General features: G+C 42.8%; 2 protein-coding genes across 9 annotated transcripts; both read left to right on the top strand.

Moving 5' to 3' along the window:
- The first annotated feature begins 748 nt into the window (after positions 1-748).
- On the top strand, positions 749-3,103 carry LOC127009130 (E3 SUMO-protein ligase NSE2-like). The gene is made up of 4 exons (XM_050881918.1): positions 749-952; positions 1,667-1,827; positions 2,041-2,149; positions 2,928-3,103. Exons 1-4 carry the CDS (start codon positions 865-867, stop codon positions 3,101-3,103), a joined length of 534 nt encoding a protein of 177 aa, XP_050737875.1. The 5' UTR covers positions 749-864.
- Positions 3,104-5,479: 2,376 nt separating this feature from the next.
- On the top strand, positions 5,480-26,176 carry LOC127009104 (natural resistance-associated macrophage protein 2-like). Of its 8 annotated transcripts, none has more exons than XR_007761596.1 (14): positions 5,480-5,754; positions 10,757-11,001; positions 12,035-12,157; positions 12,550-12,776; positions 13,526-13,820; positions 14,358-14,516; positions 15,155-15,202; positions 16,054-16,212; positions 16,505-16,597; positions 16,943-17,073; positions 17,779-17,989; positions 19,358-19,470; positions 21,897-21,973; positions 22,236-26,176. XR_007761596.1 is itself a non-coding variant. In XM_050881890.1 (13 exons), the coding sequence occupies exons 1-13, from the start codon at positions 9,565-9,567 to the stop codon at positions 22,282-22,284; spliced, it is 1,902 nt and encodes a 633-aa protein (XP_050737847.1). In that variant the 5' UTR covers positions 9,522-9,564; the 3' UTR covers positions 22,285-26,176. The 8 variants fall into 8 exon arrangements, 2 of the variants coding, with proteins under 2 accessions (XP_050737847.1, XP_050737848.1); XR_007761595.1 differs by having other exon boundaries at positions 5,480-5,814; XR_007761594.1 differs by having other exon boundaries at positions 5,480-5,989.
- The last annotated feature ends 1,718 nt before the right edge of the window (positions 26,177-27,894 follow it).

Raw genomic sequence — 27,894 nt, 5'->3', positions numbered from 1 at the left:
TACGAGACACACACTCACGCATTCTCCCATTCACTAACACATAATCAATAGCAGACTCCTGATCCCTCGCACTCCACGTCACACGTCCCTCAGCCATCGTCACATTCAAGTTATTAATGGGTTGGTCTGGGTCTGGGTCTCGGCACATGTTGTGAACGAAACTGCAGAAAGTATAAAATCCTATCACTCTTCAGCACGGGCTTACAATATGACGTAATGAGCTTATATGTGGGAATAATGGCTTCAGGGAGTTCTTAATACACGCTCTGTTGGACTGCAGCTCCTCTCACATTCTCTACGAGCCTTTCATTCAAAGTGTCCACATCATTCAAACTACCCGGCTCCCAATTTCTTTCACTCAAGTCTACCTGAAAATTTTCCCACCCTACATCTCTCAGTCTCCACTTCTTCTTCCTGTCCTTTTCTTTCATTTCATTTCTACCATTCAGCCCGCACTCCACGGCCAACATATTATGGTCAGACACAATATCAATCATTCCCTCTTCATCTATCCACATACGAGACACACATTCGCGCATTCTCCCATTTACCAGTACATAATCAATCGCAGACTCCTGATTTCTTGCACTCCAGGTCACACGTCCCTCAGCCAGATCAGTTTCATTCAGGTTCTCTAAGTTCATTTCACTTACAAACTCAGCTAGCATTTCTCCATTCCGATTTATACGTTCACCTAACATACCTGTATGTGCATTCATATCACCCATAACAATCACTTTCTCTCCTGCATACTCTCTCACAACTTTTCTAAGAATATTGTACTTTCCCCTATTGTACTTTCCAACGGGTCACCTGTACAGCAAGAGCAAGAGAGCGCCCGCGAGCACGAAGAAGAAGAAAACAATGGACACGAATTTCTTTAACATCCTCGAGAAGGCGCGGAGCCAGGTCAACGACTGTACCGCCGGCATTCTGGCCTACATCGACGATGGTGAGTGCTAGAAATAAACTTTGCGTAGAATTAGGTAACATTAGGAAGGTTTTGGCCACACGCTCTAGTTGGTGCACGGCCTCGGTGCCCTCCTCTTTGACCTCTTTGCTCTCATCTTTGACCTCGGTGCTCTCATCTTTGACCTCGGTGCTCTCATCTTTGACCTTGGTACTCTCCTCTTTGACCTTGTAGTGGATAGGAACCTTTGATTTCCTTAAGAACTGGATGGATGACCACTTTATTTAACAAAGCTATTGTGCAGTCCACTCAGCCAGGTGTAAGTCCCTCATCATAATTTATATCTTACTGCTAAAAACTGAGGAATACTAAATGATATGGTCAACTGAGAGTTCATCCAAGGCAGGGAGGTCGCCCATCCAGTTGTTACAGATAGCAATGATGAATGGGAACCCATGACGCTGGGTGAGGACATCCAGTCTACCCCAATTTACTTTCCTCAGGTTTCCCTAGGCATCCATATATTGACTAGCCTGAAAGAGGGTATATGCATACCAGGGTAGGACCTTTGGTCAATATAAAGACTGGATCAAACTCAAGCCCAAGGATTGATGGTCAGGTTAGGTTACATTGTTTGGTGAGATTCACGCTGTGCCGTAGTTGTCACTGGCAGTGGAATAGACAAGGGTAATCTCAAGATTCTCCATTTTAAGACATACTTGTAGACTTTCCCTGTTTTGTGTGTTTTAATTTCAGATGAGCAGAGGGCCAAGTATCTCAAGGATATGGAGGATGTGCTGACTGGCCTGGTGAGCTGCGAACACAAGGTGGCCGTGACGCGCCAGGCCGTGAAGGAAGCCACGAACCGGGCGCTGGATGAGAGCACAGAACAGATTGGTGTCAGCCTCTTTGATGATGTAAGGGTGATTATTTTTACTAGGGAATGTAAGAATAGAAGAATAAGAAAACTAGAGAATGTAAGAATAAGAGAACTAGGGTGTCTAAGAAGGAAAAATGGAAGACTTGTTCTTTGTCGACCTAATGAGGGTTTTGAGGTGGTCTAAGAAAAGATATTGACCACATTATTGACCTGTGACCTAAACATTCACAGCAGACTATATACCTTTCAGTTGGTTGAGGAGAGCATCAGTGAGCTGGAGCAAGACTCGCCCTTGGAGCAAGCAGTGGCCGAGGCAACCAGTCTTCAGTTGTTCAGAAAGCAGGTGGAGGAATTCAATGGTAAAGAGCCTTGGAGGTATAGTACAAGCTCCCTCTCACTTTTTTTTTTTACAACAGTGGAAACAGCTCAAGGGCAACAAAATGAAAAAAATACAAAGAAAGCCTGCTAAGTGTTAAAAGAAATGTCGTTCATGTATTTGTACCAACTCAAAAAACAACAGCTATTTATAAGCTGTTTTTCACCTTTGCTTATTTCCACTTGCAATTATTTTCAATTAATTTATTCTTGTCATACTTTGTTGGACATCACAGAGATGAGAGATGGAGGCATGTACTAGTTTTTCACCTTTATTGATTTCCACTTACTTGGCCTTCATTAATTTTCTCAGCATATATAATTTGTGTGGTTGACAGTAGGTGTGTTGGTGCCTTTGGTACCAAATACATTTGCGGAATCATGGGGTAATGCTGGGGCAACTTTGTGTCGAACCAGTGACTACGCGATGAAACTGAAATGAGGTCTGTTACCTCAGCTTAGTCTGTGGACACCAACTTTGGTTACCTGGGCATGTGACAAGCCTACCAGAAGTTGATCCTTCTCTTAGGGTTGTTTCTGTATGAGACAATCCTGAGTGTAGGAGACCAAGGTGACGCCCTCTAATCTCATGATTGGCAAGTTGACCGATCCTTGGGATGGATAGGGCAGGTGCGTTGGAGCTTGCTCGAAGGGACTGTCAGGAGTGGAGGCAGTGGGTAGGTGAAGCAACGTGCCCCCGGGCATATCCTCTTTGTTAGTAGTTAGGTAGCTAGTTAGCCTCACTCTTTCTCTCTCCCACAGCAAAGGAGGATGAAGACAGTGGTGAGGAGGAGCTGGTGGCAGTGCAGGTCGGCCCATCCTTTATTGACCCCATCAGCAAGAAGAAGATGACGGACCCGGTCAGGAACAAGAAGTGCCAACACGTGTATGACCGCGCCTCCGTCACCAGCATGATATCCAAGACGCTGCTGGTTTAGGTGGGTGACTAGGGCCCCCCCTCCCCTCATTATCAAAAGTTTTAGTTTTGTTTATTTATTCATTTTTTTTACAGTAATTCTTAGGTGAAATATTTTTCAGCATTAGGCTCTCTTTTACTCTCTCTCTCTCTCTTCCTCGTCCTACACCACTAACAGAATATTGTCGATCACTCCACCGCCAATGTTGTGCCTCTCCTGCTGACCCTCTTCCTTTTGCTCCCTCTCCCCAGGTGTCCCATGGTGGGCTGCAAGAACCGTGACCCTATGAAGCTGTCCGACCTTGAGGATGCGCCTGATTTGAAGAGACAGCTTAACCTTAGTTAGATATGTGTGTGTGGGGGGTGGCTTGGATTATAAGACAGCTGTCCCTTGATTAAATGTGTGTGGTTATCCTTTGAGATGACATGTCCTTTTACAGATTACTATTTTTTTTTAGTACACCATTGTCTTCATAATAAATGCTAGTAAATGCCATTAAATCCATTTTTTTTAATGACACTAATGTGTGTGTGTGTGTGTAATTCATCAAAGTCTGATCACGTGCTGGACTCATCATCACCAGCGTCAGCCCAGTCCGCCATGGAGAGAGGTTGTCCAGGGTTTCACTCACTCATCTGGTTGGCTACCCAACATTTCATGATTTGGACAGTCATGGCAGTGTACTCTCCTCATCAACTCTTCTTTTTTTTTGCTGTTTGGCTTTTCTAATTCTTCCTTTTCATCCTCCCTTCCATTGCTGCCATGCTGAACATAATTATTGTTGATGTATCAGCAGCTTTACATGATACTGCTTGATTAGGAAGTAGGAGCGATGTAAACTGATTACTTGCAGCTTCACTACCTGTGGCTGAAGTATTTGGTGCATGTTGTTCTACCGTTACTCTGGACGTATTGGCTGTGGTGTGCAGGTAGGCTGGGGCAGCGGATGAGGTGGGGGTTTTGTGGTTGCCTGCTGTTCCACTTTCTCCTTGCTGTGCTTTGCACAATGAACACCTGACACCATTAATAATGTGAATGAAAACTATTTCTGAATAATATGTTAATTACATGGTGTTGAACAAGATGTCATGGCACTTAGTTTGTCACTATGTGCTTCTCAGCTGGTCTTATGACAATGAAAGTAAGACATCTATTGACCTCTGCACTCCGAGGTGTTGCAAGCAAATTTTTTTTCGCATGAAAAGGAGGCACCTTAGGGTTGGAAAAAAAGCGGAAACAAAAAGCCTGTGAAGGTGCTCCTCCTGCAAACAATGTTCACTTGAAGTGTTTGAAATATAGGCCAGTCATTTGTCTTGGTCCTCCCCTCCTGAGAGTGTTCAAGATACAGCAAGGCTGACGGCTGAAAGCTGAGTGAGGTTACTGTACCAATGCTTCTTTTGGGCCTCTGCGTACTTGGCAGGACTGTACGTCCCAGTTGTGCTTCATGAGTCTTGCCCAACATTCACTGGTGGTTGTGTGCAGCGACCAGCAAGGCCTCAGAGACTGTCCCTGGTGGCATGAATCTGGGCCACACCAATTAAGGAGCCAACCTAGAAGAAAAATTGCAAGGCAAATTAGTATATTTATCTTGCTTTGAACTTACAAAAAGGATTGATGTTGATAAAGTATAGATGAAGAGTTTAAAGGAGGCAGAGGATTGATTTGGTGATTGAAGGATTGATTTAGTGAAGATAATAATAATGCAATTATTTTTCCAGACATACAAACATAAGGGATTTCTTAGTTCTTTTCAATCAATTCAATTCAATTCAATTCAATTTAACATTTAGTTTCTTAAGAACTTTATATCAAAGAAGTAATGATCAAGTTAATAGATTTTAAAGTACTAGCTTAAACTTGATAGTAACCCTCAAGACAACTTTTAAGTTGACCTTCGATCCCTATTTACTGGGCCAAACCTGACCCATCCTGACCTTGCCCAGAGTGACACGGTCCATCCAAGAAGACAGCAGTTACTTGGTCTGCCTCGCCCCTAACACACGGTAGGTAGGGTGTTATCACCTTCCCCTGACCCTAGCTTGCTGCAAATGTTTTCCTCTGCATACAGACAGCAGTGTTACACCATTGTGGGTAACTAATTCCTCACAAACCATGGCATCATCCTCTCCACTGATTGATCAGGCCGCGGTGGTGTTTTTTTTTTTTTTTTTACAGCAAAGGAGACAGTTCAAGGGCACACAAAAAGCAAACATTAATAAAAAAAAGCCCGCTACTCACTGCTCCTAAAAAGAATCCAAAGAGGTGGCCGAAAGATAGGTCAGTTTCGGGAGGAGAGGTGTCCTGATACCCTCCTCTTGAAAGAGTTTAAGTCGTAGGCAGGAGGAAATACAGATGAAGGAAGAGTGTTCCAGAGTTTACCAGCGTGAGGGATGAAAGAGTGAAGATGCTGGTTAACTCTTGCATAAGTCCAACACGTAATCAGGCCGTGGTTGTGCACTACGAGTCCAACACGTGATCCAGACCGTGGCGGTGAATTCCAAGGATCAGCTGAGCGGGGGGCGGATCAGCTGGGACACACACACGAACGCTCGCCGCCTTGTAAGCACGAGTCACGGTCACGTTGTGTGCTTGTGGTGCCTGTGTTGCATGGTGCCGCAGCAGAGCCCCCAGCAGCCCACGCCTCTGTACTGACGGGGCGCTGCTTCCTGCTGGTGTGTGTGTGTGTGTGGTGAGGTGCAGCACGCAGCCACGCCCGGGCACGTCGCAGCAAGGTGACTTACTACATGTTCTTCAACGTATGGCTGTTTCCCAAGGCCACATAGAAGATTCACCGGGTTCCGTGGGTAATGTTCCCCCTCAAGAAGCAGAGGCCGCGTAAAACTATCACCAGTTCACAAAACAGTCCTTGAAAACCCCGGCAACTTCCGCGAGAGGCTTCTCAAACAGGCAAGTGTGTGTGGCTCAGGCTGCTGCCCGCTGTGGAAGCACTCTTGCCCCAGGGGTTCCCAGCCTGCGCCGAATTACCCCAAGTGGGCTAATTTGGTCATTTCTGTGGGGGTAATGGGGAGACAGAGGACGACCAAGATTTCTATATATGTAAAATCATAGCCATTGAGTCAGGCTTTAGATTAGGGCAGGGCCCAGCAGGCTGAATCTGTCCTCAGTCCACATTAAAATGTTATTTACTCCTCTGCATAATATACCATACATAAATGTAAAGGGCTATTTGATTTAAATCAAGATTTAGATAAAGTATTTTTATAATTCACTGATTTAAATAAATTTAGATAGATTTTTTTTTAATGTCATTTATTTAAATCCTGATCATATTGCAGGGCAGCAATACAGGATGTAAAACTAAGGCAATAAAGCACTCTCTGCCTTGGCCCGGGCCCTGCACCGCGCCATTCAACCATGGCCTCCTTGGGCTAAATTTGCTATTTATTTCTTTAACCCGGCAGCAGCGACGGGCCAAATTTGTGGCTTTACCGTATACCAGCGATGGGCCAAATTTCTGCCATGATATAAACCTCCCAAAATAGATGATGCATAAACTGATCACACATGCGTTGATATATATTATGAAATGGTTTGCGTGAGTGATGATTCTTTCTCATTATTTTTCTTAGAGGGGCCTTTAACCTAACCTAACCTAACCTAACCTTAGAAACATGACCCCCGCAGCTACTGGGTTAAATACCATTCCTATTTTTTTGTTTTTTTGTTCATCCAATATTTTTTTTAGTTCATATGAGTGTTTAGAGAGTCATTTGTTGTGCAAATGAATAATAACCATAACATGACTAGTGCCTTATGTGATGAGTTTTTTAAGAAGCTATGGTCAAGAGCTGTTAGTTGCTTACGTATATGTTCACCTGTCTTATGCGACTCTAGGAGGCAAAACCCCCTGCTGGTAAGAGTGTGAACACTCCTATTGGATCTTAGTTGTGGCAAGCCACGGGTTTTGACTGCCACCTCACCTTGGGCTGCTCTGCCGCCCGTGGCTTTGCAGGTTAACACACACTTTTCATATCTATTTTCACAGTTGTTTTGATCTCCACATTCTTTCCTGTGGTTTTCAGGGAAGGTTGATGGTTAGAAGGCATACATGATATTAGTTAGGTAGCATATATATGAATTTTCTGAGTCAAGACCTATAATATCTCTGGGGTTTTGTTAGGTTAGGTTAGGTTAAGGGTATTATTCTAGTGTTTGCCCATACTCACCCCTCGCAACCAAAATTGGCTAGGGGGCTATTGAGACTTCATGGAATGCGGTGGTAAACATGAAATGTGTCGCAAATGCATAGTTTTTGAGTTATGAGGGGTTGAAAAATACCCTAGATGTAGGGAAATTCCTTACAATTACTTAGATGTAGGGAAATTTCATACATTCCGTTTTTTTTTTACAATGTATGGAAACCACGCAAGGTAATTATTGAAAATCACTCCGCACCTCGAAAATACGATATTACGCCTCCATATTGTACTTAAGGGCATATTATACATACGGACGATGTGTTTCCCCACCCAAATACCCTGAGTTCACGCAGGTCCCCCAAGATCGTTGGGGGAAGGGGATTAATTCGGCTTCTGTACTTTTAAGTACTTTTTTTTTTTTTTTTTTTTTTTTTTGAGGCGTATTATCGTATTCTGGAGGCGCGGAGTCAATATCCACAATCACCTTGTATACTGGGAATACGAGCCCATGAAGCAGATTCAAAATCCGGTTAGTAAGGATTCACGTGTTCGAACAGCTCGGGCAAGAGGTTCGATAGCCTGCACTTCCTGCACAAGCCGCAGTATTGTTAAAGGCGCAGTGTTGGATGGATCCCGGCTAGCCGGTGGTTTTACTTGTGTCAGTGATAAACAATGAAGATACACTGTGTTTGGTGCCACGGACTCTACTTGGAGGACAGAAACCTTGTGATGAGGTAACAACCTACTAGTGAGAGGGCATGAGTGTGGTGGAGGCGGTTTATGTGAGCACAGATGGCCGCCGGTGCCACGCCAGATGGTGAGGTGAGCATCGTTTGGTGGGTTCACTACGCTTCTCTCCCAAAACAAGCTTGGGGATCCACTGAGTGCGTGGTTTTCGTATGGGAAACACTAAATTGTAAGAACGCTTATTTTAGTGGTGGTGGGAGGAAAAATTCCCTAGATCTAGGGAGTTTTTATCCCCCCCCCACTAAAAAAATACGCGAATGCGACGGATTTCGTGTCCCCCACCTGAAACCCCGCATTCCCACCAGGTCCCCAGGCTTGTATGGGGGGGAGGGGGGAGTATGGGCAAACACTAGAATTTTACCAGGATAAGTTTAGGGCATTTTCAAACACATGATAGCTAGCACCTTATGGTATAAATCAATAAAGAATGACCTCACTTTGTTGAATAGAAAGTCTCATTAGTAAGGAAGCATATTTGAATTTTCTAAGTCAAGACTTATAGTATCTCTGGGCTTTTAGTTGCTTACGTATATGTTCACCTATCTTAAGCGACTCTAGGTTAGGTTAGATTAAGTTTAGGGTATCTTCAAACACATGATAGCCAGCACCTCATGCCATAAATCAACAAAAAATGACCTCACTTTGTTGTCTGGAAAGTCTCATTAGTAGGGAAGCATATTTGAGGTAAGGTTTAAAAATGTACTATTTTGAGACTTTAAAATTGCTGGGAATATGTAATTTATGATTATGGTAAGCCTAGTTTTCCCTTCCTTGATAAGCTTGATAAAGTGATGGGGTCTGATAGCTATGTCTTGTCACTTGACCTCTGGCTGGTGACTGATAAAAGTTGAATGATAAGACAGCTGCTTTCCTCCTTCATTACTTTAAGTGTCTTGAAATGGCAGACAGGCAGCAACTCAAATCATAAATCAAAGGTGGAGATAGCAGTATTCAGTATAGAGATGATAAGTCTCATTAACGAAGAAGCTTAATGAATTTACTGAGCAGGCAAATATTGTGACTTTTTGTTGTTGTTAGGTAAGGCAAAGAGTTCATATATACACCTACACACATGTTAGGTAAGGCAAAGAGTTCATGTATACACCTACAGACACACATGACTGGCAGCAATTCATAGCATATATACACACATTAAAAAAAAAGAGCTCAAATTTTTATAAAGAGAGCCTCAATACCAAGGGCACATGTGTGAATTTACTGAGGAAATTAATTGGCTGGGTAGCTATTTGGCTTTGGAAAAGATTGGTAGGTAAAGTTCAGAATATCTTTTTTATATAAACTTTGCATTAGGTACTTTGCCACATAAAAGGAATGTTATGATAAGCTTAGTGTATCTTTTTCACACAACTTTGCATTAACTACTTTGCCATATAAGGGGAAGGTTCTGATAAGTTAAGAGTAGTATTATTTTCATACAGAACTTTGCATAAGGTACTTTGGCACATGAGGGGAAGTCCATGTCATCCAAGAAGGGAGTTGTTGCCCCCCTGAGAGGAGAGAGCCATGACAGATAAGGTATCAGTTTATCAGGGAGCCTCACTCCTCAGTGTCAGCATGATGCGATCCACCCCTAACTATCTCCCTGTTAACAGTGTGGGGCTGGGATCTAAGGGCAGGGGAGCTTTACATAGTGCTAAAGGTAGTCATATTGTTCTCTTAAGTTACTGTCATGTGTGGTTTGCTTTGTTATTCCCTACGTCTCTCATTCTAATTCGTCTTCCTCTGTTTATGGCTTGTCTAGGATTCACCACAGTGGGTTAAGGCTATAATCTTAACCCGGTAGCTGCTAGGATCATATTTCTTAAAGTCCCCTTCAAGTGAAAAAATGAGAAATAAATCATCACTCACGCAAACCATTTCATAATATATATCAATGCATTTGTGATGCATCGTCTATTTTGTGGGGTTTCGATCATGGCAAAAATTTGGCTGTTGCTGGTACATGGTAAAGCCACAAATTTGGCCCGTCGCTGACACACGGTAAAGCCACAAATCTGGCCCGTCGCTGACACACGGTAAAGCCACAAATTTGGCCCATCGTTGGTACATGGTAAAGCCACAAATTTGGGCCGTCGCTGGTACACAGTAAAGCCACAAATTTGGGCCGTCGCTGGTACACAGTAAAGCCACAAATTTGGCCCGTCGCTGGTACACAGTAAAGCCACAAATTTGGCCCGTCGCTGGTACACAGTAAAGCCACAAATTTGACCCGTCACTGCTACCAGGTTAAACAAATCAGCGCCTCAGTTTCCCAGTTTGAAAGGCCTCTCATAGAAGTTGCTGTGACTTCCTTGGACTGTTTTGTGATCCCAGTGATAGTTTTACATGACTTCTGCACCTCGAATGGAAAGATCACCTATGAAAACCTGGTTGACCTTCTCTGTTACCTTGGAAAATGGTTGTACTGGAAGCCTGATAGTTTAAGAATGTGGACCTAACTCTCCACCTCTCTCGCTCTTCTGCCTCTTCCTAAATCACTCCAGCTTCTTCGTGTCCTCTGTGGCCTTCATGATACTCCTCCTTGCCCTTCCTCTTCTTCTCTTCCCTGTCAGCTTCATCCTCAGCATCCTTCTCCCACTCTATTTTGCATCCTTCCTCTTTATCAATCCTCATCCTCCTTCTCCCAATATATTCTGCATCAACAAAAATTCAGTGGAAAGAAGTGTAGTAGTTTGTTATTCATGTGTGTTTCTGCTTTAATCCCTGCATCACTCCTTCATATTAAAGACGGCATTGTCGATTCCAGAATTCTCATCCACAACAATGACTCGGCCATTCAACAAAGAGGAGTCAGATGAGGACGAAGGGAGGCTACCACAGTCTGTCCCTTCGCCAGTCTGCCCAAGCCCGAACCCCAGCCCCACAGCCTCACCCCCACCCTTTCCCGTACAGCCCCCCGCCGCCACAGAGAACTCCTTCCTCACGCCGAATGAAGAGGAGTTCCAGACCTACTTCGACAATGAGAAGATTCACATTCCTGAGTCTGAGAACGTAAGAGTGGCTGATGTTGACTTGATCTTGTGTGAGTGTGTTGGTGGAGTGACGCAGGGCCATGATACCAGTTTATGTGCATCATTCCAGTTTGTATTAGTAGTGTTGTTAGTATTAGTATCAGTATTAGACCAGGACACAGTGCACATGCCTCATTACCATTCCAATTTGTACTCAACTCAGGACACAGAGTACAATAACCAGTTGATGTGCACCATTTTAATAAGCATTCAGAAAAGCAAAAAAAACAACTCTGGAAAATTTAGCAAAGGTTTAATAATGAACTGTATTGCCACGATAATTAGCGTTCATCAATCGTTAATTTAACACTTAAAGCGCGGGCTTGATTTTGCCGCGCCTGACCTGCCACGCGGGCATATTCACTCAAAAACACACCTCACTTCAACCTCAAGTATCTTCTCTCTTACTGAGCTAACGTTGCTGAATGAGGTATCATTGTAAAGTTCTTTTCCTTAGCTGTCCTTTGACGTTAATTTGAACACCATATAAGCATTGGTAGAATGAATACAGAGTTATGAAGTAGGAACTATGAAAACATATTATTATAGACAGATACCCACCTCTATTGTTCTTATTTTCTATTATTTAGCAATAAAAAGCATCACTTTTTTACAGCTTCTGTGTACCATACCCATATAAACCTCAAAAACGGCATGTTTACTGTACTTGACGACAAACTAATCAAATCTAGCGGCGCGTTCATTAAAAAATGCCATGTTCACTATTGTGGACACCTGCGCTTTAAAGGTTAAGAGTATAGAGTTACTGGGAATGTATAACTGTTACGGTAGCCAGGAAACCACTCGTCACATGGGTTAAGAGTGCAGGAGGATATGAAAGTGGGAAGTGAAATAGCTCAAGTGTTCGCCTGAAGCATCGAAGACTGACTGGGATTTTGTAGACTTTATAACTGAAGGTAGAGAGATGAATGTTTTGGAGGGTTATCTACAGGAGGAGGAGGTGAAGACATCCCGTCAGCAGCACCTCTCACGTCTCCCATTCCGCCCCACAGAAGATGTTCAGCTTCCGCAAGTTGTGGGCGTTCACGGGCCCCGGCTTCCTCATGAGCATAGCCTACCTGGACCCGGGCAACATAGAGTCTGACCTGCAGTCCGGGACAGCTGCCAGCTACAAGGTAGAGAGAGAGAGAGAGTATTATTTGTAGTCCAGTAGACCTATTTAATGCATGAAATATACCGAAGATTTTTAAGCAAAGTGGAAGTGTTATTTCAGTGAGATTTATCGATTTGGGAGCAGTGGAACCCTTTTTTTTTTTTTTAGTGTGTGTGTGTGTAAGAGTCAGCTCAAGGGTAGGCTATACTTAATAAGGAAATCTATTATATTTATCTATTATAATATTTTTTTTCTTAATGTATGATAATAGTTTTTGCCCTTCTTTCCCTCCTTTCTTTCTTCCTTCTTTCTTTCTTTCCTTCCTTCCTTCCCTCTTTCCTTTTTTCCTTCCTTTGCTGTAAGGAAAAAAGTCACTGTACAGTATTAACTTTATATGCCTCCCTGTGCCTCCAGCTGCTGTGGGTGCTGATGTGGGCCACGGTGCTGGGCCTGGTGATGCAGCGGCTCTCGGCCAGGCTGGGGACGGTGACTGGGCTGCACTTGGCCGAGGTCTGCTACCGTTACTACCCCAAGGTGCCGCGCCTCCTGCTCTGGATCATGGTGGAGATCGCCATCATCGGCTCGGACATGCAGGAGGTGATCGGGACCTCCATCGCCCTCTACTTGCTGTCCAACAAGGCGTGAGTTTAGGATTAGGGCTGAGGGGGGAGTGTTATAGGATGTGCTCAGGATAGGATAAGTTAGGTTAGGTTTGGTAAGGTTAGGTTAGGTATGGGCAGGGTAGGTTAGGTTAGGTTAGGTAAGATTAGATTAAGGTTAGGTTAGACAAGGGCAGGGTAGGTTAGGTATGGGCAGGGTAGGTTAGGTTAGATAAGGGCAGGGTAGGATAGGATAGGTAAGGTAAGGTTAGGTAAGGGCAGGGTAGGTTAGGTTAGGTAAGGGCAGGGTAGGTTAGGTAAGGTTAGATTAAGGTTAGGTAAGGTTAGGCAAGGGCAGGGTATGTCAGGTTAAATTAGGCTGAGGGGTGTGATATAGGGTGTGCTTGCTATGTTATTTAGGCATGTTGATAGAGTTATAATCATCCTTGCCAGTTTTCTTATTTCCTTCCTCTCATAGTTATACCTTTTTTCCTCTTCCTTCCTTCCTTCCTTCCTTCCTTCTTTTCATTATTATATCTTCCTTCCTTTTTTCCTCTCTTCCTTCATTCATTCCTATCTTCTTTCCTTCTTTTTATTCTTTCTTTTTTTTCCTTCCTTCTTTCCTTCCTTCTGAACCCACAATAACACAGTGTACATGCCATCACTTCACATATCTTAGCCTATTACAGTTTGAGATTTACAGTGTTCTGCTTCAGTGTTTTTCCTCCCCATTGCTTGCTATAATGTGCAATCCAACCCTCAGTAACTTAATCCTAACACCCCCTTGGCAGTATCCCTCTCTGGGGCGGTGTGCTGCTGACCATCGCTGACACCTTCACCTTCCTCTCGCTGGATCGGTATGGCCTGCGCAAGCTTGAGGCGTTCTTCGGACTCCTCATCTCCGTCATGGCCGTCACCTTTGGCTACCAGTACGGCGTGTCCAAGCCAGACCAGGTGGAGGTTCTCAAGGGTCTCTTCATCCCTGGTTGCTCTGGCTGTGATAACCGGGCTCTCCTCCAGGCTGTGGGCATCGTGGGAGCTGTCATCATGCCCCATAACCTGTACCTCCACTCGGCGTTGGTTAAGGTAAGGGCAGGGTAGGATAAGTTAGGTTAGGTTAGGTAAGGTTAGATTTAGGTTAGGTAAGGGCAAGGTAGGTAAGGTTAGGTAAGGTTAGAGGTTAGGTTAGGTAAGGTTAGATTTAGGTTAGGTAAGGGCAAGGTAGGTAAGGTTAGGTAAGGTTAGAGGTTAGGTTAGGTTTGGTAAGGCAGGGTAGGTTAGGTAAGGGCAGGGCAGGTTAGGTTAGGTAAGGTTAGATTAAGGTTAGGTTAGGTTAGGTTTGGTAAGGCAGGGTAGGTTAGGTAAGGGCAGGGTAGGTTAGGTTAGGTAAGGGCAGGGTAGGGTAGGGTAGAGTAGGTTAGGTTAGGCAGTATTAGAGCTGTTATAATCTCCCACAAACTCATCCTCCATGCTGCATTGGTTAAGGTAAGGGCAAGTTAGGCTAGGTTAGATTACATTAATCAGTGAGAGAGCCTAATGCAATCCTTTATCTTCCTGTCACCCTAATCCAACCCTCGTCTTTATCACCCTAATCATATTCCCTTTCGGTCCCCATGCCAACAGTCACGCGAGGTGGACCGCAGCAAGAAGGAGGAGGTGCGGGAGGCCAACAAGTACTTCTTCATCGAGGCGAGCATTGCCCTCCTCACCTCCTTCATCATCAACGTCTTCGTCGTCGCCGTCTTCGCCAAGGGGCTCTTCGGGGTCACCAATCAGGAGGTGGTGAGTGTTGCTAGTGCTGCCAGGGTCCTTTTTCTTGATGCATCACACACTATACGGAACTAGATTTTTTACTCATGGTCATCTCTGCACTTTAAACACAGAGAGACATTTGAATATAAGGAGACTAAAAAGGCCAGCCAGTCATTCTGTGATCAGTGTGCTTTTTACACCAAGATGTGAATTTAAGAAGACTAAAGAGTTATGAATATGTAAGAGAGAGAGAGAGAGAGAGAGAGAGAGAGAGAGAGAGAGAGAGAGAGAGAGAGAGAGAGAATGAATGAATATACAAGGACACTACAAGAGGCCAGTCACTTACCTTATGCCTGGCAGCTCTTGAAGAAAATTTATTTATATTCAGTTTTCAGTCATGTTTGCTTTAGCTAACAACACAGCTGCCTCGTTCTTTCCATTCATCACCTCCCCTATTTGTTAACCAGTTCCTTCCTTATCATAGCTTTACCCCCCAGTTAAAACAAGTATTGGCTTTAACTACACAGCTGCTCCATTTGCTCCATTCATCTACTATCCTCATTCCTCAGTGTATTCAAACCAGTTCTTGCCCGTGTCCATGAACCAAAAATGTATACAGCTTGTTTATGCTCATTGTTGCACCGCTGATTGTGGCTTCTCCGTTCCAGTATGACCGCTGCAATGCCACGCAGAACAGCCACATCGATGTCTTCCCGGTGAGTGATGGGGCCAAGGCTGTGAGAGGGTGGTTCAGGGAGTGTAGAGACCAAGGCTATGAGAGGGTGGTTTAAGGGGTGTAGAGGTCAAGGCTATGAGAGGGTGGTTTAAGGGGTGTAGAGACCAAAGCTATGAGAGGGTGGTTTAAGGGGTGTAGAGGCCAAGGCTATGAGAGGGTGGTTTAAGGGGTGTAGAGGCCTAGGCTATGAGAGGGTGGTTCAGGGAGTGTAGAGATCAAGGCTATGAGAGGGTGGTTTAAGGGGTGTAGAGGCCAAGGCTATGAGAGGGTGGTTTAAGGGGTGTAGAGGCCAAGGCTATGAGAGGGTGGTTTAAGGGGTGTAGAGGCCAAGGCTATGAGAGGGTGGTTTAAGGGGTGTAGAGGCCAAGGCTATGAGAGGGTGGTTTAAGGGGTGTAGAGGCCAAGGCTATGAGAGGGTGGTTTAAGGGGTGTAGAGGCCAAGGCTATGAGAGGGTGGTTTAAGGGGTCGGCAGGACTCACAAAGTGTGTGTAAGGGCTGCATGAGGTCTTGGTAAGGGCAGAGGATTTACTAAGCAGGGTTGGCAGGATTAAAATTGATTATAACGACAGAAAAAATCACTTATTAAATTTCTGTAGACCTATGTAATGAATGTGGGATGTTCCTCTTCTTGCATTCCTAACATCATAGATCTTGAGTATCGTGAATTCACTTTTTTCTTCTCTTTTTTCAGATATAGTATTTTACCTCTTCCTTCATCGTCACTCTCCTGTTGCACCCGATCATTGTAATATAGAGTTCTTTTCTTCTCTTTCTCACATACAGTATTTTGCCCTTCATTCATTCTCCCTCTTCCTCCCTTGGTACTCCAGGAGAACGATGAACTGGTGGACGCCGATCTCTACAAGGCCGGGGTGTTCCTGGGCTGCACTTACGGCCTGGGCTGCATGTACATCTGGGCCGTGGGCATCCTGGCGGCCGGGCAGAGCTCCACCATGACTGGCACCTATGTGGGACAGTTTGCCATGGAGGTGAGCTGGTGGAGGGAAAGAATTCAGGTCAGGTTAGGTTAGGACGGACTCAAGAGCTAGTGTAATGGAGAGGAGGTTTGATTAGGTTAGATTTATGTTAAGTTAGGACTGGTTCAAAGTTTACTTTTTTACTTAGGTTAGGTTGGATTACATGTTAGGGGATAGAAATTTGCCATACAGAGGAAGCTAAAAGAAGATTAACTGTAAACTCCATAAGGATCTTACTGAAGTATTTCTATTGGTTAGTGAGATTGAAATAAAACGAGTAAATTCAGACCCTCTCTTCCTATAGGGCTTTCTGAACCTGCGCTGGAAGAGGTGGCAGCGAGTGTTGCTGACACGGACAATTGCCATCACCCCAACCTTCTTTATTGCCTTTTACCAGGTGAGTGAGTCTATTGATAAACAAATACTGAAGGAGACCATTTGGTATCTTAACCTGGTAGCTGCAGGGATCATGTTTCTTATAGGCCCCTCTAAGTGAAAATAATGAGAAAAAATCATCACTCATGCAAACCATTTCAGAATATATATCAACACATTTGTGATCAGTTTATGCATCATCTATTTTGGGGTGTTTATATCATGGCAAAAATTTGGCTCGTCGCTGGTACACAGTAAAGCCACAAATTTGGCCCGTTGCTGGTACCAGGTTAAGTGTCTGTGATCTCACCCTCTCACCTCCCAAGTGCTATGACCTAACCTCCTTTCCTCCTGACCCCTCCCACAGGACATCAATGACCTCACTGGGATGAATGACCTCCTCAACGTCATCATGTCCCTGCAGCTCCCCTTTGCTCTCATCCCCACCCTGACCTTCACCTCAGCTCACAAGGTTATGGGCGACTTTAAAAATGGAGTGTAAGTAGATATCAAGTACTTTTTATCTCTTCATATGTCTTGAGTGCCTCTGTATGTGTTGCAATGGTCAGGACGTGTAGCTATGAATCCGTGGCTCCTTATTCAACCCCGTCCCAGGGCAGTCAGCAATATTTCCCAGGTCACATAAAGCGTAGAATTGATAACAGATGGACAGTGAAAGTCTTGGAGTGGCAACCCAGGAACTGTAAGAGAGGTCCAGGTAGGCAGAGACCAAGGTGGAGAGATGGGATTACATCTTGAGTATTTGCCAGGGCAGGATGGAGTAGAGTGACATAAGGTACAGGGAGATGGAGAAAGGTTTTAAAGTGATATAATGTCAAAATTGAAATCGATAAGCATTCTGTGTTTCAACAGTTCATTTATTAACAGTTACTTAAACCTTCTGACTTGGCCCTATGATGACACATGTTATATTGTTTTTCTTCACTCAAGCTAAGATCGATAAGCATTCTGTGTTTCGACAAGTTCGTTTCTTAGTTCTTAGTAAACTTTTCTCAGTGGTATTTAACATTTAGACCTGCCCTCAGACTAGACCTGGCCTCTCGTTCACCTTTCTTTTATGTGAAGCAGTGTCTAGTGGGCTGTTTTTGCTGTTGTTCTTGTTTTTGCCCTTGAGCTGCCTCCCTTTGCTGTAAAAAAAAGAAAGAAAGATGACAGCTGTTACATTGTCCTTCCCTTCCACAGGTTCACCAAGGTCCTGACATCACTTCTCTCAGTATTAGTCATTGCCATCAACTTGTGGTTCGTCATCACCTTCCTGCAGACCAGCATCAGCGGCCAGTGGTGGGCGTACCTCATAGTGAGCATGCTTGGCATCTTCTACTTCAGCCTCATCATCTACCTCTCCCTCTACCTGGTGCCGGCGTTTGGCTTCAACTTCTGCTGCAACATTCCGGTGAGAGCCACATGGGCGAACGAGGGCTTGGAGTCACTTATTATGGAGGATGAGAGTGTGTCAGAGTGAGGTAGTGAGGGTCCAGGGGCATGAGGAGCAGAGAACACATGAAGTTTTCCTTATCTCCAAACCCCTAAATGGGATCTCTAGATAACAGGACAGCATCAAAATCTAAAGTAACCAGAGGGATAAAGGATCTAGCCCCAGTAATACAGTCACCCAGACCCTCTAAATATGTGCGACTCAGCTCCATTAGCCGAGTGTGGTGTTTTTGAAGTTTGTCGGATGGAAAGGAGTTGATGGGAGGGGGGAGTCTTAGGAGAGTGCTGTCCAGTTATCTAGACTTACCTTTAACACTGGTGCTTTAGTGCTTCTTCTACCTCATTTTAGTTCATGATTTTCTGAGGAGGTCCTTAACTTGCCTTGCAGTATCCATGGTGTGCAGTGCAGTCTTAATTCACTGCACGCTATATAAAAGAAAGTAATATTACCTTAAATTTTTATTCATGATTGGTCTGAACAGTGTGTGAGGGAGAGACACTTGTTGAAATGAAAGTAAGTGATGGTTCTCATAACCTGAAATTTTCCTCTTGTTATTCTGTACCATTTGTTATAAACCTAAAACAAACTAGTGTTATGTCTTCAAGCAGCAGCGGTGTAAGGGAGAGATATTTACTACCCAAGGAGGCGTCAGGTGAGGCTTCCCATAACCTGAACCCTTTGTCTCTCTTTTCAAGCTGCCTGGAATTTCGACTTTGGATGATAATTGCCCTACCTTACACCACAGCTTTGAGGGGTATGTGACCTTGAGTAGTCCCTGAGCATGCCCCTCGCTCCTAAACCTCTCTTATTAGACTTAATGACGCAATAAAGGCTTAAGCAAGGGTGATATTTGGCTCAATCCCCCACTTTGGTGTACTTTTGTGCAACCTTCAAGGGTGTACTCCTTTTCTTGTAGTAGGCGTTTGGCATTTCCTGTTTGCAGACTTACATCGCACTGCATGACCGTGATTGACACACACCTAGTGATTAATGCATGTCAAGGGGATGGTGGTACTTCTATTTGATTTTCTGTTCCTATAGTGGTGGAGTTCACGAGCTTGCTATTACTTACATTCACTGACCTTTATAGTGTCTTTCTCTTAGCTAGACTCTCTGTTCTGTTTTCTTTATCTGTAATGGCTGAATTAGGTGAGTCTTGCTTTATGCTGAACTGACAGGGTGATTAAGAAACAGGCTTTCTTAACATCACTTCAGCACACCATGAGAACTTTTTCCTTGGGTGTGTGGTAAGTGTAACTAGGTGTCGGTACTTTCCCCTTCCGTCACTGCCTCCATACTAACAGCTAGTGCCTGCATTGCTCGCAGTTGCTTGGCGCAGTGACTAGCCTGAACCCAGTGGCCCCGAGTGTGCATGCTGACCCGCCTTGTGCTCTCTCGTTCATTGAGCTTAGAGCAGAGGGACAGGAGAAGGACCAGAGGTAAAGAGAGGAGAGAGGAGTGCCTTGGGGTGTACTGTGAGTTGTGTGTCGTCTCATCTCCTGACGTTGGTCCTTTAATGAATGAACATGTTGAATAGATTGTTTGTGTTTGGGGAGACGTGGATCAGCATGTCTGTTCAAGGTTCATAGGTCTGCATTCAGTCTGTCTATATGTCTTACACCTTGTCTCCTTCAGTAAAAGAAGTGGCCATGACAGTCTGCAATCCTCCCTGTTCATACATTCCTGATTTGTAACACTGGTACATCCAATCCCACCTCTCTCCTTCATGTATATCTCAGTTTTATCAGTCCAACTTATCAAGAGTCTGCCTGCCACCCTCTGCTTTCTTGTATCTTCATCCTTGTAAACAAACTGCCTGAGCCATTTTTTGCTGATTTCCAGATATTTTTGGCGTAATCAAATTTTTATCATGTGATGCACATTTCTAAAAGGTCTGAATGTTCTAAAATTTCTCCTAACATTTCTGCCTCTGTCATAAGGCGAATGAGAAAGTGAGAGTTTTTGTCAATTCTCTGAAAAGTAAGAAAAATAGTTTGGCAGTTTGGTTATGAAGGTGACCGTGTAATTCCCCTGCATCATCTTCACAAATTCATGATTCTACATTCTCTTTGCTTGTTTAAACCACCTCAATGACTTTCACTGTGTTCATCCCACCATTCTACTTCACCCCTTAACCCCTTCACTAAGGGCAGGCCAAAACAGTGCCCCGCGCCGTATCTGAGATCGCCGCGCGCGCCAAATTTCAAATGTTGCTATTGAATATAACACGTTATCAGCCATAAACTCAACATAATCATCATGTATTTTATATGAAAACATGCAGAATTAAATGGTGCACATAAAGAAACTCACTACAGCCGGGCCAAAACAGCGCCCCGCACCGTATCCGGGATTGCCGCACGCGCCAAATTTCAAATGTCGCTATTGAATATAACAAGTTTTCAGCCATAAACTCAACATAATCATCATGTATTATATATGAAAACATGCTGAATTAAATGGTGCACATAAAGAAACATAAATTAATTGATAATTTTGAGATGTAAACATAAATAGAGATAAAATAACTTGTATATTGGCTACAGCGAGCCATGATGCAGTGTGCGCGTCCTCGGTCATGGTACGGGGCACTCAAGGACGCAGTATACGCGTCCTGGTGTTGAAGGGGTTAAGTTCTCACATCCATACCACACCTCCTGTACAGCTTTTCATCACACATCCCATCCTATCTTGTAATCCATGTGCTTCTATCCTCAAACAATCTATTTGTACTGTGCATCATCCAAGTTTCAGTGGTCATTTTACTGTGGTCACCTCCCTGAATGGAGAGTCACAGGGAACACTGATAAGAGATAGGGACGATGAACTAACACCCGTGATAAGTATTGATAAGTAGAGGGGGAACAAAAAGAAACAGGATGAGGTCATAGAAATACCAAAGAAAACCTGTGCAGACACTAGAGTTAAAGGGCATACTGTTATAAAGGCAGGAGGGATACTAGCAGTTTGTAGGGGTATTAAACCTTAACTTGGCATAAATATTTGTTTCATAAGGGAGAAATGTGTTGGAGCCATCTCATTGTTGTGTCAAGATCAAGAAATGTGCTTGAGCTCGATAAAAAATATTGAGAAGCATAAGTGTGGGCATGCCAAGAGTAAAGAAGCAAAGAAAATGAGTTCAGTGTATTTAGACAAAGAAAATAATAAGTCACAAGCTTGTTAACAGTGTGAGGGAGCAAGAGATAGTGTCTATAAAACTAGGGAGGGTGGAGATAAAGGGCATCTCTGCATTTGTGTCTCAGGGCTGCATCCTTCTTCCCTTATCAGGTGTCTCCTCCAGGTGTTTAGCTTTATTTCCAGTCACTCATACTCAAAAACATACTCACCTTCACCTTCCTTTCTCTGTTGTTGTATACTTCTGACCTCCATATCCTCCATTGTCATCTCTCTCTTGTTATATATTGCCTACCTCCAGACTCCTTGTTTCTCCTCATTATCCTCAACATGTGTCCATTCAGAGCAGTGACAGCACTCTTGTCCCCTTCTATATGTATGTGTGTGTGTGTGTGTGTGTGTGTAGCTTATGATATGGATTGTTCTTTTCCTAATTGTTTGTTCTGGTTGTTTGATGCTTTCTCTACTGTCGTTGTCTTGCGCTCCTACTGTTGTTTTACTCTTGTCTCTCTGGCTTGTTGTGTGTATAGTATAAGTTTCCATATAAACTAATCCTTATCGTCAGTTATTTCAATGATGGTTTGTGTGTGATTTGTTTGTATTGTCATGCCGAAGCTCATTTTCCAGTACAGTTAATTATTTTTCCTGACATGAGTGTTGGTTGGATATGAATAAAGCATGTGCGAGGTGTGTGTGCCCAGGCCTCACTAACATTCCTGCCTCACCACAGTTCGTATCCGACCATATAGAGGAGGCGGCGTACATCCTGGATGACCTGTCCGAGGAGGTGACTGAGGGGGTACCTGTGTGAGTATTACTGTTACTATTACTACTTTTACTACTACTACTACTACTACTACTACTACTACTACTACTACTACTACTCTCTCCCTCTCTTGTATACAGATTTTCTTTGGTGTAAAAGTCTGTGGTGACGACACTTCACATTTCACTTTGTCATGGTATATATTCCTTAGATTTCTCTCTCCTCCTCCTCTCCTCTCTTCTCCCCTCCCCTCCCCTCTCTTCTCCCCTCTCTCTCCATCATCACCTTATCTTTCCTCAACAGGACATTCTACTCTGGACAGCAAGCTTTAACCTCAGAGGAACCCAACTAGCATTAATCTACTTCAGAAAAGGAAACAAGATCACACAACCATCCCGAGAGCTTTGACACACCCACCAGCAAGGGAAAGACAACCCTCACAACCAGCGGAAGCCCCTCGACCCTCCACTGCCCATGTAAGGAAGGGTAACATTCTCCTTGGCATATTGGTTCAGTCGAGTCTGTAAATGGAAATTGATTAGGAGGGCGTACCTTGGACAGCGTTGATCGGTCACGTCTATACAAATTATGCCAAAGTCCATCTTAAGGTAAAGTTTGGGGCATTTGCTAAGCTGTGTGTGGCCTCGGTGCTCATCACTGTCGCTGGAAGTTGTTGGGTCTTTGTAGCTTAAAAATTTCCTCTCTGAATTGTCTGCTCTCTTTATTAATTGGATCTCACATATTTTCCAAAGCCATAAATTCGGCTTGGGTGAGAAAATGGATAGTTGTCAGTGTAAAGATTTAGCACTGTTTACACTGATCATAGTAGACCATTTTCATCACTCAGCTCAATGTTCTATAGTAAGTCTTTATCCTGATATGAGTTTTTTAGAATGGGTCATATAGATTGGCAAAAATATTCATACCATATATTTGCATTGGGTCTTGCTGCCTTGTAAACCCTCCTGGCCCTCCAGTTCACACAACCCATCACCAAGGTCATCACAGGGAGCAAACAGTTCTTGCTAGTGGAGCAATACCAACACAGAGGATGTTTACTGGGAAAATGTCTAAGCCCTTCCTCATATCCATGCCATACATTACGACTGACTGCCTGATCCAGTGTTCCTTAATATTTTCTTTCTGCAGGTCAGTCTTATTTCAAGCACCACCGTCACGACCCTTTTGGAAACTCCTTTACAGTACGTAGCTTATGACACAGACGGGGTGGGGCTTAATATCATGTCGCCGGTCCTCACACCATTTCGCCAACAACTCTGTGACGCATATCAACTTTGTTTTATCTGTGTGTGAAAGAGATTATGGTGGATTTTTTATTAGAGAAGCTCTTTGCGTTACAGTGGTGCTAACGTTTGAATGTGCCGAGTGCTGTGTGCTGTTAAGTAGTCAATGTAATTCATATTTTCGTTTTGTATTGTGAGTTCTGGAGTCTGAGAGTTTGAAGAGAATGGGTGGCAGGCACATTTGCAATTTGGTGTTATAATTTTCATATTTTCGTGGCCTTGCACACCTTTGGGTTGTGAGGAGTGATGGAGAAGCGCAGGTATGATGAGGCTTTGCTAGATGGTGACTCGGTGCTTCATTTAAACTTAAGAGTATGCGTTGTAGTCGTCTATACGCTTGGCACCACACAGAACATACAACTCATATCAAATTTTTAAAGAATACATTGCAGTGCCTTATGCTCTATCACTTACTGTTGTCTGATGCTCTGTGGAGGGTTGGAGTTGTTGTTAAAAGAGTAAGAAGCTATTTTGACTCAACATTGAAGTGGAAAATAATGTTTAGAGAAAGAAGCATACAAGCCTGGCCATGTATCCTAACACTTTCATGCAGAGTCTGGTGTCCATCCGCTCTTGAGGGTTTTACATACCAATTTCCTGGACAGTACACGTCAATATGTATCTCAGAGCTTCCACAAGACAATACTTTGGAACGTCAGGCAGTTGAAGGGCATTGTATTGGGAGTATCATCTTAGGACCAGCAGCTACAGAGTTTACATCACTTAGCAGCAGGATCCAAAGTGTAGTTATTAATATGTTTGTGGCTTCCAGAAATGTTTAAACCCAAAAAGCAAGAAAGGAAAGATAGGTTGATGTGATAGCACTACAAAGGTCTTGGTTGAACGAGTATTGTTTCTTGCATTGAGTCTTCTGATTTAGTGGTGTAGGTTATCGTAGTCTTAGTTATTGTTATTATTTGTTGAGCCTCTGTTATGTTTCTCAGTGCAGGGGAAAACCTTGTCTTAGAATCTTGATAGTATTGAGGTTATGCCAAGTTAGCACAGGGTAGAGCTTTGTCCAGTTACTTGTCCTCACATCCTCTGACTTAGAGCAGGGTAGATCCTTGTCTAAGAGTCTTTATAATAGAATCTTCAACCTCAGTATAGAGGAGACAGTTCTTTTTAGTTACTTAAGTATTGAATCTTCCATCTTAGCACAGGGGAGATCTTTGTCTAAGAATCTTGAACAGTGAATCTTGCAACTTAGCGCAGGGGAGATCCTTGTCTAAGAGTACTAGAGAATCTTACAATTTACACAGGAATATAATGTTTTTTGTTAGTTAAGTATTGAATCTTCCATCTTAGCACAGGGGAGATCTTTGTCTAAGAATCTTGAGCAGTGAATCTTATATCTTAACACAGGGGAGAACCTTGTCTAAGAGTACTAGTGAATCTTACAACTGAACACAGGGATATAATGTTTTTTGTTAGTTAAGTATTGAATCTTCCTTCTTAGCACAGGGTAGATCTTTGTCTAAGAATCTTGAGCAGTGAATCTTATATCTTAGCACAGGGGAGATCCTTGTCTAAGAGTACCAGAGAATCTTCACACAGGGTAGGTCTTTTTAATAGTGTAGTTTTAAGTTCTCCATCTTAGCACAGAGGAGATCTTTGTTTAAGAATCTTTATACTAGTGAATCTTGCGGCTTAGCACGAGAGAGATCCTTGTCTAAGCGTCCTTACTGTTGAATCTTGCAGCGTGGAACAAGAGAGATTTTTGTCCACGTTGCCCAGCTTTAGTACATACAGAGAAGTTCCTTGTTTAGTATACGTCACTTTAGAATCTTCTGACTTAGCGCAGGGTAGATCCTTGTTTAAGTTACTGCATCGTTGAATCTTTTTATTTCACCAGGGAGAACAATGTCATGACCAGCGTGTTGTTTATTATGTTATGTTGTGAGGGAACAAGTGAGTGGCTGCAGGAACACTTGAGCCACTTATTCATATTTCTGTCATGTTGAAAGAAACAAAAAAATAAAATAAAAAGGTATATATATAATGAAAGAAATATATTTGTGAAAGATTTGTTAGTGTGTGTGTGTGTGTGCGTGTGTGTGTGTATAGCAGCAATCAGAGTGCCGTCTCATATCTGTATTGATTAGTCTTAAGATGAGTTCAGCAGCACGAGGGTGTCTCAAGCCATCTCAGGCCCAGCCGGGACTCGTGATATCATGTGTTCTGTGTTATTCCCAGGTTTTATAGATATGATTCTGTTGATTTTGTCACAGATTTTATAGACAATTCTGCTGTTTTTTTTTTCTTTTTTCTTTTTTTTTCTTTTCATTGTGGTGTTGACAGTGTGAGAGATTCAAAGGCTGTGTGTGTGTTTGTTGGCAATACTGCAGAACACTATGTACTGATGCAGGGAGCAAATACATTAATACAGCAGAGTGCATTGACCTTCTGTTGGATTGTCCCTACTATATAATGTAGGCTTTATTCCAGTGCCGTTGATTGTATCTTTATCGTGACTGTACAAGTAACAACTCACAGGTTAGTACATCTGTATATCAGTATGCAATATTTTATCAAGAATTCCGTCGCCCTTGTAAACAGACTGCCTATGTAATTTTTTGGCAATATAATCTGATGCACATTTTGAAATAGCTGCCTTTGCCCTTCAAGCTGTTCTAGAATTTGCCTTGACATTTCTGCCATATCATGAGCCAAATGAGAAAATGAGTTTTTATCCATTTCCCAAGGAGTTGAAAAATGACTTGGACAGTTTGTTTATGAGGGTGATGACATGCAATGTAGATATTGTTTATACTTGGTTCACTTTGTATTTTATTATGATGCAATTCTTTCCCCAAAGAGTTACAAATTAGTGCATCTATACGTCTGCCAGTATCCAATTTTACTTTTAATGTAGTCTGGAGATGCTGTGATTTAGAAGCTTTGTAGATTCAGTTTACCTTACACCTTATCATAATGTAAACCTTCCCCAACAACATAAGGCATATTATATGACAGAATGCAGATATCAAGCAGCATACCATTTTATTGTCTATGCAAACTTTGTCCTTGGCCTACAGTAAGTAAAAATTAGCATACATATACTTAGCAATATCCAGACAAATTACTGTATGACTATTTTTTTATATATATATGAATCCAGGTCAACTTTATCATAACCCAAATCATTCTATTGCCCTCTATGAGTTACAATATTCACATCAAAGTCAGTGAAAAGTTCTACAAAAAGTTTTAGTCATATTGAGGTGCGAATAGTTTAAGCAAAGATTAACGCTACATTTTACAATTTTTCCGTCTTTCATACATGATTATATTATGTCTTTCTGTGATGGTTGAGCTTAGTTTGTTATTATCTCTGTAGTTGTGATATTGTAGGATAATAGTTGATTTATCATGATTCTGCAGCTGTATATTTCTTTCCTCTACACTGTAAGAATGTGTTGATGGTCAGGTGGTGGTCGTTCATGTAAAGAGCAAGAGAACAGTGCTGTGTAATGTCTCAGAGTAGAAGAACAGGGGTATGCAAGGAGAGTATATGGAAAAGAATAGATAAAGGAACTGTGTGAGAGAGAGGTGTAGAAGCAGATGTAAATAGTTCATAATTAGTGAAAATACAGAACACCCTTACTTAGACTGCTGGTGTGGCCTTGCTCAGTTTGGAAATTTTTCCCCCAAGGCTCAAGGATAAATTTATGAGAGGAGGAGACTACAAGAGGCCAGTTTTGTACACAACAGCTCCTGCAAACCAGTTATTTGCCATGTACTTTCACCAGCCATAAATCTGTCATGTCAACATTGGCAGCCTTCACAGTGACTATTGTTGGTACAATAATTCATTGCTGGATGAGTTTATTAGTAAATGATAAATTACTTTTATGAGAGAAAATTAATGTAATACTTTGTAATAACTTTGTATGAAAAAACTGTGACCGTCCTCAACATATTGTATTGCAAAAAATGTTTACTGGAATCTGTAATCAAAGTTATGCCCAAAAACACATCTCATGTTCAAAATATCATGTGTTTTGTATAAGAAAACTGTAACTGGAATAAGTCTCCTGAGCCAATGTTCTTTGACACCACCAGTACTTGCCCAGTGTCAAACTTCCTCATTGATATTTTAGTATAGCAAGCCTCTGTTGAGCGAACCCTATAAAAATATTTCTTTAATTAAACCACATAGATCTAGCTATAAAACATTTTTACAATGTTACAATATATATTTTTATTTGATTGGTTTCTTGTTCTTATTTGATGAAACATTTCTTCAATTAAATTTAAGTCGAGTTTTTGTATGTTTAAACAATATTAACTAATACTATAATGAATAATTTTTTGCTTATATTTGATCTAGCACCTTGTAGCCATCAATAACTTCTGGCATAAGAAAACACTGATGCAAAGTTTGTTAAATCGAGTGTTTGCTGTACTAATCCATACTCGCACAATGGCTGAAACTGAAATTGATGCCTCCTAAAGCACCACCGACCAGAACAAGATTGATGAAACAACAGATTGTATAATGTGTTTGTTGATGTGTGTGGTGTTGTCAAGGCTGTGGTGGTGGTGGGCAGAGTGTTGCTCCATCCCACACCACGCCAGAGTTTGCCCTGCCGGGGGTGTGAGGGGCACGGGTGGTGACCTCACAGTGACCCGGCCAAGTGAATCTCATGCAGCAGACA

This window comes from Eriocheir sinensis, chromosome 39, assembly GCF_024679095.1.
Source record: "Eriocheir sinensis breed Jianghai 21 chromosome 39, ASM2467909v1, whole genome shotgun sequence".
NCBI classification, from domain to species: domain Eukaryota; kingdom Metazoa; phylum Arthropoda; class Malacostraca; order Decapoda; family Varunidae; genus Eriocheir; species Eriocheir sinensis.
This window is presented reverse-complemented; position numbering and strand designations above follow the sequence as displayed.

Bases quoted from the DNA above. Each gene is read 5' to 3' on its own strand.
- LOC127009130 (XM_050881918.1), top strand. From the start codon at position 865: ATGGACACGAATTTCTTTAACATCCTCGAGAAGGCGCGGAGCCAGGTC. The intron at 1,828-2,040 runs GTAAGGGTGATT...TATACCTTTCAG, and splicing joins GTGTCAGCCTCTTTGATGAT to TTGGTTGAGGAGAGCATCAG. The intron at 2,150-2,927 runs GTAAAGAGCCTT...TCTCTCCCACAG, and splicing joins GCAGGTGGAGGAATTCAATG to CAAAGGAGGATGAAGACAGT.
- LOC127009104 (XM_050881890.1), top strand. From the start codon at position 9,565: ATGATGCGATCCACCCCTAACTATCTCCCTGTTAACAGTGTGGGGCTG. The intron at 15,203-16,053 runs GTGAGTGATGGG...TTGGTACTCCAG, and splicing joins GCCACATCGATGTCTTCCCG to GAGAACGATGAACTGGTGGA. The intron at 17,074-17,778 runs GTAAGTAGATAT...TCCCTTCCACAG, and splicing joins GGCGACTTTAAAAATGGAGT to GTTCACCAAGGTCCTGACAT.